The sequence below is a fragment of the Nycticebus coucang genome, chromosome 3 (genome assembly GCF_027406575.1).
Source record: "Nycticebus coucang isolate mNycCou1 chromosome 3, mNycCou1.pri, whole genome shotgun sequence".
In the NCBI taxonomy this organism is placed as follows: Eukaryota; Metazoa; Chordata; class Mammalia; order Primates; family Lorisidae; genus Nycticebus; species Nycticebus coucang.
In genome coordinates, this window is record NC_069782.1 from 16079936 (window position 1) to 16097796 (window position 17861).

A 17861-nucleotide genomic window follows, 5' to 3' on the forward strand; every position below is an offset into this window, starting at 1 on the left:
CCCATTTTCTCATTTCTTATTAAACAACTCATTCCCAAACAACTACAAAATTAATTTTCTGGCTCACTGTGTTTGAGCTATTCTTTTTAAGTAAGGAAGGCCAGCTTTCTGAGCTCTGTCACTTCTCTGACAGTTTTATTTGTGGTAGAAGAGTGTATGAAATTCTCCAGCTACCAGGAAGTCAGTGACTATGCACAGATCTGCACAATGGTGTTTGCATTCCTACTCCAGGGGGTAGAAATACTGTGTATATTACTCTCCCCTTTTCAGCTTCCTAGAGATCATTAATCACTTGGACATGACATCCTCCCACTCATGCTCCCAGCCCCCTCCTGATATGCAGATAGAGTCAAAAGCAAGGACTATTTAGAGTTCCTTTAATGTCCTGCTTAAAGCCTTGTTAATTGTGGGAGAGAAGGCGATCTTAAATATAGACCTCTATCAATCGTTGGACTAAACATAATTTAATACCAAATGACACTGCAGAGTATGTTAATGGCACATGTAGATCTATAGCTGTTAACAAATCTTCCTGATCTAGCCGGGCGTTGTGGCGGGCGCCTGTAGTCCCAGCTACTCGGGAGGCTGAGGCAAGAGAATCGCTTAAGCCCAGGAGTTGGAGGTTGCTGTGAGCTGTGTGAGGCCACGGCACTCTACCGAGGGCCATAAAGTGAAACTCTGTCTCTACAAAAAAAAAAAAACAAAAAAACAAATCTTCCTGGTCAAATGCGTGAAAACTTCTTTACTATCTGGAGCTCACATATCTTTTTTCACACCAAGAAACTACATATAAATAAACCTTAAGATTTCCAAAAAGAGCTTCCTTCTGCTCTCTTAGTTCTATCCCCTTAGCAAATTTTAAGTATACAATATAATATTGCTAATATTGCTAGGTAGGCTCTATGCTGTATAAGACAGCCTGTATCCCTTGACCAATACCTCTCTATTCTCCCCTCCCTTTAGCTCCAGATAACCAACCAATCTTTTACTACCTGGTTCAATGAGATTCACTATTCTAGATTGCTCAGGGCCAGTCATGATGGCTCATGTCTGTAATCCTAGACTTTGGGAGGCCAAGAGGGGAGGACCTCTTGAGGCCAGGAGCTCAACCTGGGCAACAGAATGAGACCCTGCCTCTACAAAAATTAAAAAATATTAGCTGGGATCTGGTTAGATGCCTGTAGCACAGTGGTTATGGCTCCAGCCACATACACCGAGGTTGGCAGGTTCAAAAACAGCCTGGGCCAGCTATAACAATGACAACTGTCACAAAAAACAGCCGGGCATTGTGGAGGGTGCCTGTAGTCCCAGCTATTTGGATGTTTGAGGCAAGAGAATCGCTTAAGCTCAAGAGTTTGAGGTTGCTGTGAGCTGTGATGTTACAGCACTCCACCGAGGGTGACATAGTGAGATTCTGTCTAAAAAAAAAAACATTAGCTGGGATCATGCAGTATTGTCCTTCTGTGTCTATTTTATTTCACTTACCATGTTACATCCATGGTAATAAAATATTTCCATCCATGTTACAAGGAAATCCAAGTGGGAAGATTTCCTTCTTTTCAAGGGATGAATAGTATTCCCTTGTGTGTACCATGTTTTCTTTATCCATTCATCCCCTGACATGTAAGTGGTTTCTATATATATATATATGGCCTATTTTGAATAGTGCTGTAATGCAGCGGTCCCCAATCTTTTTGGCACCAGGGACCAGTTTCATGGAAGACAATTTTCTCATGATGGGGAGGAGTGGAGAGGAGGGAATGGGACAGGAAGCAGAACTCAGGCATAATGCTCTGAGGCATGGTTCCTAACAGGCCACAGATGGGCACCTAGGGTGAGAGGCTAGGAACCACAGTTGTAATGAACACGGGAGTGTAGATATTTCTTGAAGATAGTAATTTTAAGTCCTTTAGATATATATTCAGTTATATATATACGGTTATTCTATTTTTTCTTTTGAAGAAACTTCCACATTGTTTTCTATAATGGCCGTACTAAGTTACTTTCCCACCAACAGTGTACAAAGGTTTCCATTTCTCCGCATCCTCACCAATACTTGTTATCTTTTCCGTTTTTCTTTTTTTGAGACAAAGCCTCACTTTGTCACCCCTGGTAGAGTGCTGTGGCATTACAGCTCATAGCATCCTCAAACTCTAGGGCTCAAGCAATTCTCTTGCTTTAGCCTCCCAAGTTGCTGGGGCTACAGGCGCCCTCCCCAACTCCCAGCTTGTTCTGGCTCAGGCTGGTCTCCAACCTGTGAACTCAGGCAATCCAATCCACCCACCTCGGCCCCCTAAAGTGCTTGGATTACTGGCATGAGCCACTGTGTCTGGCCTTTTATCTTTTTTTTTAATAACAGCCATTCTAACAGGTCTGAAGTGACATCTTATTGTAGTTTTGATTTGCATTTCTGTGATGATTAGCAATGCTGGACACCTTTCTATATACCTTTTGTCCATCTATACATCTTCTTTGGAGAAATGTCTATTCAGGTCCTTTGCCCATTGTTAATAAGTTTATTGTTTTATTATTTTTTTGCTATTGAGTTCCTTACATATTTTGTCTATTTTTGTTTTTGTTATGTATGCTTTTGGTGTCATATCCAAGAAATCACTGCTAAGACCAACATCTATAAGCTTTTTCTCTGAGTTTTCTTCTAAGAGTTTTACTATTTCAGTTTTTACATTTAAGTCCTTAATATATTTTGAGTTGATTTTTACGCATGATATAAGGGTTCAATTTCATTTTTTTACATTTGGAAATCCAGTTTTCCAGCATCATTTATTGAAGAGACTATTCTTTCCCCAATGTGTCTTCTTGGCCCACCTGTTGAAGATCAGTTGGCTGTATATGCATGGGCTTATTTCTAGGCTGTGTTCTGTCCTACTGGTCTACATTAGAACCTCCATAGCTGACCACCTCCCTACACTGACCACCTCCTTAAGCTGACCTAATTTTCATAGACTGGACATGCACCACAAGTACTCAATGGAAGTTCCTTATGTTGACCACCTCCGAAATGTTGACTAGTTTGTTACAGTCAACTCATAGAGGTTCTACTGTATAAGTTTGTTTTTATGCCAGTAACCAAGCTGTTATAATTACTGGATTATAAAATCAGGGGGTATGATATCTCTAGCTTTGTTCTTCTTACTCAAAACTGCTTTGGCTATTTAGGGCCTTTTGTGGTTCCCCCTCCTACCCCCCCAAAAAAAGAAGGAAGGGAGAGAAGGGAAGGAAGGAAGGAGGGATGGATAGTTGGAAGAAAATTTTTGAGGTAATGAAAAAGTGCAGTGTTTTGATTGTGATGATTCCTCGCAGCCAAATTTATCAAGTTGTATAGATTAACTATCACAGCTTCTTGCACATCAATCATTCCTCATGGTATCAGAATATTAATTTAATCTATCAGATTTTTTTTTTTTTGAGACAGAGTCTCAACTATGTCACCTTGGGTAGAGTGCCGTGGCGTCATAGCTTATAGCAACCTCCAACTCTTGGGCTTAAGTGATTTTCCTGTCTCAGCCTCCCAAGTAGCTGGGACTACAGGTGCCTGCCACAACATCCAGCTATTTTTTTGTTGCAGTTGTTTAGTTGGCCCAGGCTGGGTTTGAACTCACCACCCTTGGTGTATGCGACTGGTGCCATAACCATTGTGCTACGGGCACCAAGCCTTAATCTGTCAGATTTATATTATGATATTAGTTTCAAGTTTCGTACTACTCTCTTTCTATTAAATGACTCGGGCAAAGAAAAAAAAGATCTCCAAAAGATTTTCAGATATAAATAAATACTAAAGTTTAATTTTATCTAACTTAATCCAGTACTTATTTATTAATTACTTATGTCAGATACTGTTTCAGGCAGGTAATGTATACAAAATACAGAAAAATTACTGCCTTAATGGAACTGACTTTCTACCATGGAAGAACAGCCAATAAAAAGGTAAAATAAATAAATAACATGCTAGAAGGTGGTAAATGTGCTGGAAGGAAAAAAACCAGGAAGGTAAGAAGGGACATATGGTTATAATTTTAAATAGGATGGTTAGGGCAGGCCTTACTGAAATAAACCATTTAAATAATGACTTAAAGGGGATTAGGGAGTAAGTAATGAGAATACCTAAGGAAAGAGCATTTCAGCAAGAAATAAGAATAAGAACAAAGGCTCCAGGACAGGAGTAAGTGGCGTCTTTAGAAGGCAGTTGAAAAAGTTGGTGTGGCCGACCATCATACTCAAGAGGAGTCTATGAGATCAGACAGATAATGGGTTGGGTGGCAGATTAGCCTTATAAACCATTATAACTTAAGTTTTTATGCTAAGTGAAATGGGAAGCATTCTTTTGCAGGGTTTTACATGGTGATATGTCAAACTTAATTAAAAGGGTCACTTTGACTATTGCATTGAAAACAGTCGGTAGGACATCAAAGGTAAAGGAGAACAGTTAGGATATTGCTGCAATAATTCAGGTGAATGAACACAGTGAAGTGGTTCACTGGATACATTCTGAAGGATTTCAAAGGCTAGGTGGAGTGTGAGAGAATCTAAAGTTCTAGCCTTCGCAAGTGGAATGCTGGAGTTGCCATAAATAAAATGGGAAACACTGTAGGAGAAGCGGCTTTTTAGCGGAAGACTAATTAGAGTTTCATTTTGGATATGTTATGTTTGGGACATCCACTAGACCTCACAGGGGAGATGTTAATAGGAAATTAGCTATATGAGTCTGAAGTTCAGAGAGGAACATCTGAATTAGAGATAAAAACTGAGAAATCACTGGCACCAAGATGGTCTTAAAAAAGAAGAACAAAGCTGAATAACTCATACTTCTTGATTTCAAAACTTACCATAAAGCTATAGTAATCAGAATGATTACTTAACTTACTATAGTAAGTTAATGTTATATTGGCTTATATTATAGACATATAGACTAATGCAACAGAAGAAACAGTTCGAAAAAAAATCCCCACATATATGGTCAAGATTTTTGACAAGGATGCCAAGACCAATGGGGAAAGTACAGTCTTTTCAACATATAGTATTGGGGGAGCTGGATATCCACGTGTAAAACTGTGAAGCTGGACACTTACCTAATACCATATACAAAAATTAACTCAAATGGACCAAAGATCTTAATTAAAGGCCTAAAACTATAAAACTCTTAGAAGAAAACACAGGGTAAAAGCTTCACATTACTGGATTTGGCAATGATTTTTTTGGACATGACACCAAAGAAACAGGAAACAAAAGAAAAGATAGACAAATTGGACTACATGGAAAATTAGAACATTTTGTACATCAAAAAAAAGAAACTCACATAACAGAAGAAAATGTTTAAAAATCACATCTGATAAGAAATTAATATCCAGAATATATAAAGAACTTCTAAAACTCAACAACAACAAAACAAACAACCTGATTCAGAAATGGGCAAAGAGGCCAAGAGTGGTGGCTCACACCTCCAATCCCAGTACTTTGGGAAGCAAAGGAGGAAGGATTGCTTGAGCCCAGGAGTTCAAGACCACTCTGGGCAACACAGCAAGACTCTATCTCTAAATAAAAAATAAGAAAAATTAGCACAGTCATACCTGTAGTCTGAGCTACTCAGGAGGCTGGGGCAGGAGGATCACAAGACCAGGAGTTTGAGGATGCAGTGAGCTATGATTACACCACTGCACTCCAGCATGGGCAACTAAGCAAAACTCTATCTCAGAAAAAAAGAAAAAAATGGACAAAAGATTGAACAGATACTTCTCCAGAGGAGATACAACTGATGAGCATATGAAAAGATGATCAACAACAGTAATCATTAGAGAAATGCAAATCAGAACTTATACCATTCAGTGCCTACTATAAACAAAGAAATTAAAAAACAGAAACAGAAAATTACAAGTGTTGGCAAGGATGTGGAGAAATTAGAACCCTTGTATATTGCTGATAGAAATGTAAAATGGTATAGCAGCTGTGGTTTCTCAAAATATTAAATATGACCTATCAATTCCACTTCTGGGTATATACCTAAAAGAATGAAAAGCAGGGTTTTTAAGCAATTAATAGCATGAAATATTCATAATAGATAAAATGTGGAAGAAATCCAGGTGCCCACTGATAGATAAATGGATAAGAAAATGTGGTATATGGGCGGTGCCTGTGGCTCAGGGCGCAGGCCCCATATGCCGAGGGTGGCGGGTTCAAACCCAGCCCCGGCCAAACTGCAACAAAAAAATAGCTGGGCGTTGTGGCGGGCGCCTGTAGTCCCCAGCTGCTCGGGAGGCTGAGACAGGAGAATCGCCTAAGCCCAGGAGTTGGAGGATGCTGTGAGCTGTGTGATGCCACGACACTCTACCGAGGGCAATAAAGTGAAACTCTGTCTCTACAAAAAAAAAAGAAAAAGAAAAAGAAAATGTGGTATATGCATACAATGGAATATTATCCAGCCTTGAAGAGGAAAGGAAAAGAAAGGAAGAAATGTACCACATGCTAAAACATGGATGAAACTTGAGAACATTAGTGCAGGTAAAAAAAAGCCAGAAACAAAAAGACAAATCCTATATAATTTCATTCACATTATTAGGTACCTAAGAGAAGTCAAATCCACAGGGACAGAAGGTAAAATGTTGGTTACCAGGGGCTGGGGAGAAAGGAGAATGAGGAGTTAAGTTTTCAATGAGTACAACGTCTCAGTTTTATAAAATGAAAAAAGTTATGGAGATGGATGGTGGTGATGTTATTTGCCTGTGTGTGTGTTGTGTGTACATATAAATGTACATATATGTTTATTTTATTTTTTTGAGACAGGATCTCACTGTTGCCAGGGCTAGAGTACAGTGGCAAGACCACAGATCACTACAGCTTCAAACTCCTGGGCTCAAGCGATCCTCCTATCTCAGCCTCCTAAGTAAGGAGCCTCCTACAGATGTGTGCTACCATGCCTGCCTACACATGACGTCTTAATATGTTGAGCAGCTGGTCTTGAACTCCTGGCCTCAAGCAATCCCCTTGCCTTGGCTTCCAAGATAAATGTATTTAATGCCATTGAGCTGTACACTTAAAAGTTGTTAGGATGGCAAATTTTATGTTAAGTATATTTTATTATAATAAATTTAGAAGAAAAATCCCAACTGCCATGTGTAAGACATTATATTTAGCATTGTAATAAGGTGTCATTAGGTACTAAATTGTCTCCTTCAATGAGACAAAATGAATTAGTCTAAACAAAGAAACAATAACAATAAAAAGCTCTGTAGATGCCTATGTACTCAGAAAATAAAATAAACTAGATTGAAAGCCTAAAATAAAATCAGATCTTGCCCTCCATCCTCCTCTTCTTATCAGTATATATACCATCCCCATTTTTCCCTTTCTCTCCAAAATGAAACAAAACCACATCTGCATAGAATTTTTGGAAGCTGTTTATGCAAAAGATTATTGATTATGAACAGAAATGCTAAAAATACTTTCAGGCATACGGTAGAGATGAACAGAATTAGGATGTCCTTTAATGTAGTAAAAAAGGTGATTCATACCAACAACTAACTACTTGTTTCTGTAAATATAGACAAAAGGAAATGAAACAGCACAAAACAGATTTTTAAAATGACCTAAAATGCTGATTAGTGAAAAGAAGGTAAAGGTCTCCCATCTTGGTGAGTTAACTCATTTTATTTCTATGTCCATGTCCTCTTGATTTCCATGGGTGGGGGAAAAACCGGCACTGTCTTATAAAAACAATATACCAGAAAAAGCTGCTAGGTTATGTTTTTTACTTACTCCTCTCCTAAAGTACCTTTATAGGTTCCTGATATGCGTGTCCATAAACATCCCTGTCTTCATAGTAACTTAGACAGAAAACAGATTTCTTTGTATGATCACGAGATAAACACAGAAATAAGTTCCTAAGCAAAATACCAAAATCAAGAAACAACTTTAAAAAAAAAACAAAGCTTTAGAGTGATGTAAATATTGTATCTAAAAGCCAGGATGCTTATTGTAATGTAATAGAAGAAGCATGGGGGCAACCTGTAGCAGTGGTGGTGGCAGCAGCTCCCATTTACTGAAAGCTTACTCAGTGCCAGGGAAGGAGGGCTTTACGAATTTCTCATTTAATCATCATTACAACCCTTTGGGTTTGATGATGGTGTATAACCATGCACTACACATCTCAGGATTACCTATTTCAGTACATTTTTCCCTAAAACAAAAGACCATGAACAGAAACTTTAAAAGAAGATAGACTAATGATCAAAAAAAAAAATGAAAATATGCTTAACGCGTCTAATCATCAGGGAAATGCAAATCAAAACCACAATGAGATATTATCTAATTACAATGAGAATAGCTTTTATCAAAAAGTCCCAAAACAACAAATGTTACTGTGGATGCAGAAAGATATGAACACTTCTACACTGTTATTTACACTGTTGGTGTGACCACAAACTAGTATAACCTCTATGTTAAGTAGAAAGATTCCTCAAAGAACTAAAAGGTGACCTACCATTTGATCCAGCAATCCCACTACTGGCTAGTCACCAAAAGAAAAAAAAGACATTTTATTTAAAAAGACACCTGCGCTTTAAGAGCAGGCACAATTCATAACTGTAAAGATGTGGAAACAATCCAAGTGCCTATCGACACATGAGTGTATTAATAAAATGTGGTACTACTCAGCCATAAAAAAAATGGTGAACTAATACCCCTTGCATTAACCTGTACAGAACTAGAGAACACTCTTTTAAGCAAAGTATCACAAGAATGGAAAAACACATACCACATGTACTCACTGTTAAATTAGAACTAATCAATCAACACTTATGTGCACATATGGAAATAACACTCAATGGAAATCAAGTGGTTGGGAGGAGCAAGAAGGGGACAAGTTAATTCACACCTAAGGGGTATAATGCACACTATCTCAGTAATAGGCACACTTATAACCTGAGCGCAAACTGTACAAATTTATGTAACCAAAACATTTGCACCCCTGTAAGATTCTGAAATTTTAAAAAAGTACCCCAAAAACAAAAGTAAAAAACAAATATAGAAAATAATTAAAAAAAAAAGATGTTAGTTTGAAATATCTTTATTTATTTTTTTTTGTGCCACACACAAAAAAACTTGTTTTAGAGTCATTACAGAAGAGCAGAATTCAGGAGATATTAGATTTCTAGTAAGGTTACTAAAATAGCCCTTTTGAGGTTGATGTGGTTTTCTCTATATTTAAATGGATTAGTCATTACTGCTCAAAATGATACTAATCACTTTAATTCTGATTAAAAGGACACACAAGGTCATCCCAGAAAGAACTGTTAAGTCAGCAACAACCTCAATCTCCCAGGAAAGCTTTTGAGAAATACTCATAAATCCTGTCTGTGGCTCTAGGGATACTCCTCCTTATTTACAGTAAAGCTAACAGATTTTTATCAAAGCAACTTTAAGATGAAAACAATTTCTTTTTAAACAGCAAATGTCACAAAGAAAAATAAATCTCATTACTTTGTAAAAAAACTAAATTTTAAAAACTTTATGTAGTTTTTTGCTCTCTTTTGACAAATACTGGGTTCTATATCATTCAGAGAAGTCCTTGGCAATGTATTTGTAACTAGTGTAGCAATTCCCGTCATAAAGCTTCATATCCTTGCACTAAATGTGACTATGTAACTTGCAATATCTGATTTACCAAAAAACAAAAACACCACCACCACCACAAGAAACCAACAACAACTTACCCCTGGACTTATAAGCTCATTTTCTTTGACTTTTGGTGTCTAGATGTCTAGTGTCTCTTGAATATGATAAAAAATTAGTGTATCAAAAAAAATTACAGTGTATCAATAACAAAAAATCTTTAACAGATATGATTTATTGTATTTAATCCGATTACTTTTTAAAGATAGTCTTAAGAAAATTAAAGAAATGTTTGATTAGTAGCTATAGGAAAAAAATTACACCTCTAAAAAAATCCATGTTATAGCCGGGCGTTGTGGCGGGCGCCTGTAGTCCCAGCTACTCGGGAGGCTGAGGCAAGAGAATCGCTTAAGCCCAAGAGCTGGAGGTTGCTGTGAGCCATGTGACACCACGGCACTCTACCAAGGGCAGTAAAGTGAGACTCTGTCTCTAAAAAAAAAAAAAAAAAAAAAATTAAAAAAAATCCATGTTAGGGGCGGCACCTGTGGCTCAAAGGAATAAAGTGCTGGCCCCATATATCGGAGGTGGTGGGTTCAAACCCAGCCCTGGCCAAAAAAAAAAAAAAAAAAAAAAAAAAAAAAATCCATGTTAGTATATGTGCTACTGAAATGAGCATTTATTTATTTATTTTCTGTTACATGTACAGGGTGTCCAAAAGTCATATACATAGAAAATACAGCAAAATTTGACAAAATATCCATTACAAAATTCTACAAAATATTCCCCACCTATTGGCCACTTCACCGTAAAATTCTATGAGTATTTTGTCAATTTTGACAATTTCCCATTTTATCTATGTATAGTGACTTTTGGGACATACCCTGTATATATTGCATAGCCTTTTTTGTTTGTTTTTGAGAAAGATTTTGCTCTGCTACCCAGGCTGGAGTGCAATGGTACAATCGTAGCTCGCTGCAGCCTCAAATTCCTAGGCAGTGGCAATCTTCCTGCCTCAGCTATGTCTTGCTATGTTGCTCAGGATGGTCTTAAACTCCTGGCCTCAAGCAATCGTCCTACCTTAGCCTACCAAAGTGCTAGGATTACAGGCATGAGCCACCACGCCCAGAGAGTATGATAACATTTTAATAGTAGTCTATTAAAGCTCTAACAAGTCACAGAACTTGAACTTATACTGTTTTCAACATACTTTATGTATTTTTTTAATATTTTAATACTTTTATATATATTTTCATGTAAGGTATTTTAAAAAATTATCATTGCCTAAGAGATATTTTGGTGAAGACTCTTTTTTTTTGTAGAGACAGAGTCTCACTGTACCGCCCTCGGGTAGAGTGCCGTGGCGTCACACGGCTCACAGCAACCTCTAACTCTTGGGCTTACGCGATTCTCTTGCCTCAGCCTCCCGAGCAGCTGGGACTACAGGTGCCTGCCACAACGCCCGGCTATTTTTTTGTTGCAGTTTGTCCGGGCTGGGTTTGAACCCACCACCCTCGGCATATGGGGCCGGCACCCTACTCACTGAGCCACAGGCGCCGCCCGGTGAAGACTCTTAAAATGAAATTAGTAAGCATTAGTTAAGTGTAGTAATTATAATAAAAGCAGGGTTCAAATCCTAGCTTTTCCTTCTATTAGGGCTGTGTGATCTTGGAGAAATTGCTTGATTCTCTGCCTCAATTTCCTTATCTATTATTGAAAGGGAAAAATAGAAGTACCTATCTCATAAACTGGGACCAATAACTAAAAGAAGTTAATTTTTATAAAGTGCTTAGCACAATGCCACATGGTATTTAATAAATAGTGTGTTATTATTACTGTTATTCCGAATTTTATCGTTGAATGCAACAAATGGCTAAATGCTCTTCTCTTGTTGAGGCTTAACTATAACAAAGCTAAAGAGGCAGAATGAAAATTGCTCATCAGGGTATGATTATGATTTCTGACTTACCAGTTACCTGATTTACTGTAATTATTTCACTTTCTTATGCTTATAATAAGCAATGAGAATTAGATGCATAAAGACAAGAATTGCTGATGTCCTTCATTGAGACAGCAGTACAGAGCTTACCCACCTGTGCAGCTCTTCTGTTTTGTCTTCAGTTGGACCTACGATTAGTAAACAATGGCGAAGGACAGCTGCCATGACACGGAACTGATGAGAATCACTCTATGGCAAATAAAAAAGAGAGGAAAATTGGGGGTTGAATGCCTTAATGGGGGCATCTGGTACATTACTGTATTTCTTGTCCCTCAAAACAATCATTCTTATACCGTACGTTGTCTATGGCAGGATATTACAGGAAGAATTCCCAAGGCAATACTAAATAAACAGTCACTATTTCATATGAACAACCACAACCCCCTCCAGAAATGGCCCATGCCAGTAGTTGCTAATCTAGCCACTCTGTTTTACCTTAAGGTTCAATGTCATTAGGGATTTTTTTCATTTCCAGAAAGCCTAGATTTTTTTTTGTTCTACGTATACTGTTTCAGTTTACCAGTCATTATAAAAGTTCAAATAGATGTGATGCTATCAGGTATTTGAGAGGCTGGTTGTACAACCTTAAAAATGTCTCATCTCATAACTTTCGAAAGCAATAAATCCATCAACTTCATTTTAATCAATGTCCTTAATATCCTAATTTCCTCCAGAACTACCCCACAAGTAATGAAAATCAAGCAATCTCCCACGTTTGCTCAGCAGTAGTACGAGAAACCGAGAGAATAATCATTTGATTTACCTTTCATTATAGTGAGATCTTAAACCATTACAACTTCTTTTTTTTTTTTTTTTACTATTACAATGTCTTTAATCATCTGCATCAAGGTCATATCTCTTGTCTTCCAGATTTTAAGTAATTAAGAAGACACATGAAATTAGATAATTATGACAGAGAACCTAGATAGGCCATACTTCAGAAAGGCTCCAACTACTTCTAAAGCTATTTTAAAATCCTGAAACTTAGTATGTAACTGATTTCAAGTCCATATAAAGTGAAATACAAGAGCTGTCTGGAAAGTATCCAACTATATAATATGAAAAATAGACACACATGGCTGGGTACTTTCTGGACAGCCCTCTTAATATCCACAAATTATATACGTATGTCCAATGTTCATGTATATAACTTACATAGCAATTCTCATAAAATCTAGCAAATAATTAGGGCACATTTTCACTATTCAAGATGTGCAACACCACTGTGTGTAGATTTGGAAAAGACAAAGGCATCAACGGCATAAGTGAAACAAAAAAAGCAGTATACCTGGGGTCAGACAACGAAAGTCTAGATTACAATTTTCAATAAGTCAAACAGTTTCACTGAGCCTCAGTTTCCCCATAGGTATCTATATAAACATGAGGTTCTGTCATGCCTGTTTTTCTACTGAGTTGACTATTTGTATGGATCTGTAGGACTTTTTAACATATTCTGAAAAGAGCCATTTATTGTATGTATGTATTACAAATATCTTTTCCCACTTGGTGGCTTGCCTTATTACTTTATTCTTTTGAAGAACTCATTTTAATGAAGATAAGTTGTCATTTTTTTCCTTTATGGTTGGTTCAATTCTTAACTTGTCCTATTATGAGAAATTTTTGCCTATTTAAGAAATGCTTGAGTTATCTGAGATAAAGACATAAAAACAATCTTCCTTAAGTTTTATAATTTTACCTTGTATATTTAACATTAACTGCCATGTAAGTTATGAACTATGTATGTTTCAAGTTTTCACATTACTTTTTATATTACTAATTTTCAAGTTTTTATATTACTTTTTAATTGATATATGTTTTAGGATCATTTTGTTTTCAAAGTTTTTATTCTGTTTTCATGATAAAACATTGTGGCCCCAAGGAAAAATATTCTTTTCTGTGTGGCAATGTGTTAAGTCTCTTACCTATCTTGAATTAATGTTTTGTGTATGGTGTAAGTTAGGGACCCAAATTCATTTCCCCATATGGCTATACTATTGGTCCAGCCCCATTTATTAAAAGCCTATCCTTTCATTACTGTACGTCAATGTTACCTTATCATAAGTTGACTATGTATGTGCCAAGTTTATTTATAGAATCTTTATTCTATTCCGTTAGCTTATGTCTCAATAAATATTTGTTGAATGAGTTCTATCATTTGAGAAATCTTACTTAACAAAGGTTTAAAGTAGATACTGTTTCCTACTGTTGGTTATTCTGCTGTGTGACTTTCCATAACTAATCTAAACTCTCTGATCTTGCATCCTCATGTATCAAATGGGGCTAATGATCCCATCTCACAAAGATGTGCCATGACTGCTTTTTATAAAACATATTCAAACACAGATTACATAACCAGTTTTTACTTGTTTCATGATTTAGTTTTGATATCTTTAGGGTATCAATATTCTTTCCTCTGAAATGATACCACCTTCAAAGGCTGAGCAGGGTAAGTGGTCCCTAAGGACAAAGGCGGGAAAAATGAGCAAGCAGGCTTGGTTGTGAGGATGGAAATTAAAAATATGAGATAACATTAGAAGACACATAAAAACTCAGGGAATTCGTTGGAATTTCTTTAAATAGCCTTTGCTTTTTTGTGTGTGCAATAGGTTATCACTCTGTCAGTTGAGCTAGAGTGCAGTGGCAATGTCATAGTTCACTGCAACCTCAAACTCCTACCTCAGCCTTCTGAGTATCTGGAAGTAGAGGTATGCACCACCAGGCCTGGCTAATTTGTTCATTTTTTTATAGAGATAGGTTCTCACTGTGTTTCTCAGGCTGGTCATAACCTTCACCTCTCAATGATAGATTCCACTATTATACTACTGGCTTTTCCTATGGAAGATTTCACTTTTATTTGGTAAAGGTTTCAATTTTCTCACACTTTTTCACATAAAACTTTAGCCTATCTAATCAATGCCCAAGAGAAAGCCCAAAGATCTAGAACACATGGTGTCTAAAAACGCTGTGTGTTGCTGAGGTGATTCCTTTTTTATAGTGCTATATAGTAATTTATATAGAATAGCAAATAATATAAGCAAATGATCTTTGGGGTTTTTTGTTTTATTTTTTTGAGGCAGAGTATTACTTTGTTGCCCTCAGCATTGTGTTGTGGCATCATAGTTCACAGCAACCTCAAACTCTGGGCTCAAGTGATCCTCTTGCCTCAGTAAATAGCTAGGACTATGTGTGCCCGCCACAACGCCAGCTATTTTTTACAGACAAGGTCTTGCTCTTGTTCAGGCTGATCTTGAACTCCTAAACTCAGGCAATCCACCTGCCTCGGTCCCTCCCAGAGTGCTAGGATTATAGGCGTGAGCTACCACACCCAACTTCATCTTTGTTTATGTGTCTAATTTCCCTACCAGATGATTAGTTCTTTGAGGACAGGGATATTTTACCTTGCATTTCATGTGCCTAATGTAGAAACTGGCACAAACTGGGTGACCAAAATAAATGCTGAAAAAATGATTAAACAAGAAAACACTGAGTATCTTGAAGCTTTATTTTTATTTAATATCCTATTCTTTTTTTTCTTTTAACATTTCCTTCAAAATCTCTAAAATAATCATGAACATCTTCTGTTACACTGTGACATTCCTAATTAACTTTTACGAGCATTCCTTACTGTGTCCCATTCAAATTGCCTCCTCTGGCTACTCAGCTGCTTGTCCTTCTTCGCACTTGCTTGTCTGGCTCTAACATGTCTGCTGGTCTTTGTACTTTCTTACTATGTTGCATTGATTATCTGGGAAGCACTGGAGAAGAAAATGTGCGCTAAGCAAGGGATCCCTAGCATAACATGCTGTCCTCTATCAACAGAGAGATTTAGGACAATGTTAAAGCAGAAGAAAAACAGAAACATTTCAACTAAACTTTTTTAGAATGAACTTTATAACCTGTTAAAGGAATCAACCAGCTTACCTTTTTAAACATACCATCTTTACAAAAAGGAGACAGAGAGCAAGAGTGGTAGAGAAAGAGAGATTGATTCTACACATAGAAACAAGGCCAGGTACATTTCCCATTAACTGAAAAAAAATCTCCAAACTAATCTGCTAATGGCATCAGCAGCAGGCAGAAATTTAACACTGAAGCATGAATCTAAAATGAACAAATGGCACTAATTTGCTAAACCTCAAGAAAAACCCAGTCATTAATTTTCTGTTTTTGGTGAAGTGTAAATGAAAGCAGTCATAAAAATACCTACCAAAACAGTTAAGATGCAAACCAAATGTTTGTATTTTCTAAACTGTTGAGCTGTGAAATAAGCAAATATTTTAAAAAGTAAAATGCCCAGGGTTTGGAAAGGTATAAATCAGCACTATTTTTCTGAAGGTCGATTTGGAAATATATTCCAAAAATCTTTAAAATTTTGAAAATCCTCTAGCCCACCAATTTTGGAAATGTTTCTACAGAAATTTTGTAAGGAAATTCACTGTATTAGTACTCAAAATAACAAGCAATTGCAAATAACCTATGTGCTTCCAAAAGAGGGATTTGTTTTGTCAAAGTTTTTTTGTCAGTTAAAGACTGACAAAACTTTCCTTACGAAGAAATTCTCCTATTATTATATTTATGAGTATTCTTTACTCTCATAGGTGTTTTTATACTTCTGAGTATTCTTTCATAAGGATTTATTGCCTTTAACAAATAGGAGATAGAGGGAATTGTCAAAAAAATTTTCTTTTGGTTGCAGAACACTTTTTCTCCCCCAAATGAAATCTAAATTACAATCTAAATCTAGGAAAAACAACCATAGCAGCAATAACAATTGGTGCTTTTTAAAAATTGGGGTTGAGGAACTTGAAACACTGTCCATTCACTCTTAGAAGCCATCCTTGGAACTATATAGTTTCAAGGAATACATTTTGAAAACTATTACTCTTCAAGAACATTTACTGTGAAAAACAAGATCAAGATTAAAATGTCTACATTTTAATAAAAATATGTATGTATATATTTCTATTACACAATGAAGAATGGTTAAAAAGGTATATTATATTAAAAAAAAAAAAAAAAAAAGAGGCTCAGTGCCTGTGGCTCAAGCAGCAAAGGTGCCAGCCACATACACCTGAGCTGGCGGGTTCAAATCCAGCCCAGGTCCCGCCAAACAACAATGATGGCTGCAACCAAAAAATAGCTGGGCATTGTGGCGGGCGCCTATAGTCCCAGCTACTCGGGAGGCAGAGGCAGGAGACTCGCTTAAGCCCAGGAGTTGGAGGTTGTGTGAGCTGTGATGCCATGGCACTCTACCCAGGGTGACAGCTTGAGGCTCTGTCTCAAAAAAAATAAGAATGAAATAATGTCTTTTGCTGCAACTTGGATGTAACTGGAGGCCATGATCCTAAGTGAAGTAACTCAGGAATGTAAAATCAAATACTTCATGTTCTCACTTACCAATGGAAGCTAAACTATAGATACTTATGGTTATATACAGTGGCATAATGAGAACTCCAAAGGTCAGAGAGGGGATAAGAGAATAAAATTAGCCATGGGGTACAGTGTATAATGGGTACACTGTAAATCCACACCTCACCACTACACAATATATCCCCATGTAATAAAACTGCACTTGTATCCCCTAAATATATTGAAATAAAAAATGATATATACCAAAAGACAAATAGTGCTTATCTTCTGAGTAAGAAGTTCATAGCTAATTTTGTATTTTCTTATTGCTTGTATACTTTCCCCCCTAGATCTTCTACAATGAGCATGCATTATTTTCTTAAGAAGAAAAACAACATTATTTTTATAGCTCGATTTTTCTGTAAAGTTTTTCACATTCCTTTATTTCAGGTGGTGCTTTAAAGTATTTACAACTCTTCAGGGGTTTGCTCAAATGAAGTTAAATGTCTTTTGAATGACAAACAAGGAGATATTAAAATCTAGGCAAATGGACTCTTAGCAGCAAGTTTCTCTGCACACTGACTAAAGACTTTCTTTACACTAAGCTGTGGGTACCTTACTAAAAAGTACTCTATGCTTGGATTTCTGTATCCTTTCATATGCTGTTCAATTTCCATGAAATGTTCATTTTTCCCATTCTTTTTTTTTAATTATTAAATCATAACCGTATACATTGATATGATCATGGGTTTCCCATTCTTCATATGGTAAATCGTCTTCAGTCTTCAGATCTCAGAAGAGACTTTCAGAAGTCTTCTTTGACTATCACCAAAGATAGTCAAAGTGATGGTACCAATCACTGTACCATCTCTCTCCTAGCACATAACACAATCTG

General features: G+C 36.7%; 1 protein-coding gene across 12 annotated transcripts in view; it reads right to left on the minus strand.

Annotated features, from left to right (window-relative positions):
- RIC8B (RIC8 guanine nucleotide exchange factor B) overlaps positions 1–17861 on the minus strand; it is a 108944-nt gene that overhangs the window by 46605 nt on the left and 44478 nt on the right. For all 12 annotated transcript variants that reach the window (XR_008379085.1, XR_008379088.1, XR_008379087.1 and 9 more), the window contains exon 4: positions 11712–11806. Coding sequence is in view for 3 of the 12 variants with exons in the window: in XM_053586660.1 (XP_053442635.1) it covers positions 11712–11806 (95 nt within the window). In the remaining 9 variants the exon portion in view is untranslated. The remainder of the gene's footprint in view (positions 1–11711; positions 11807–17861) is intronic.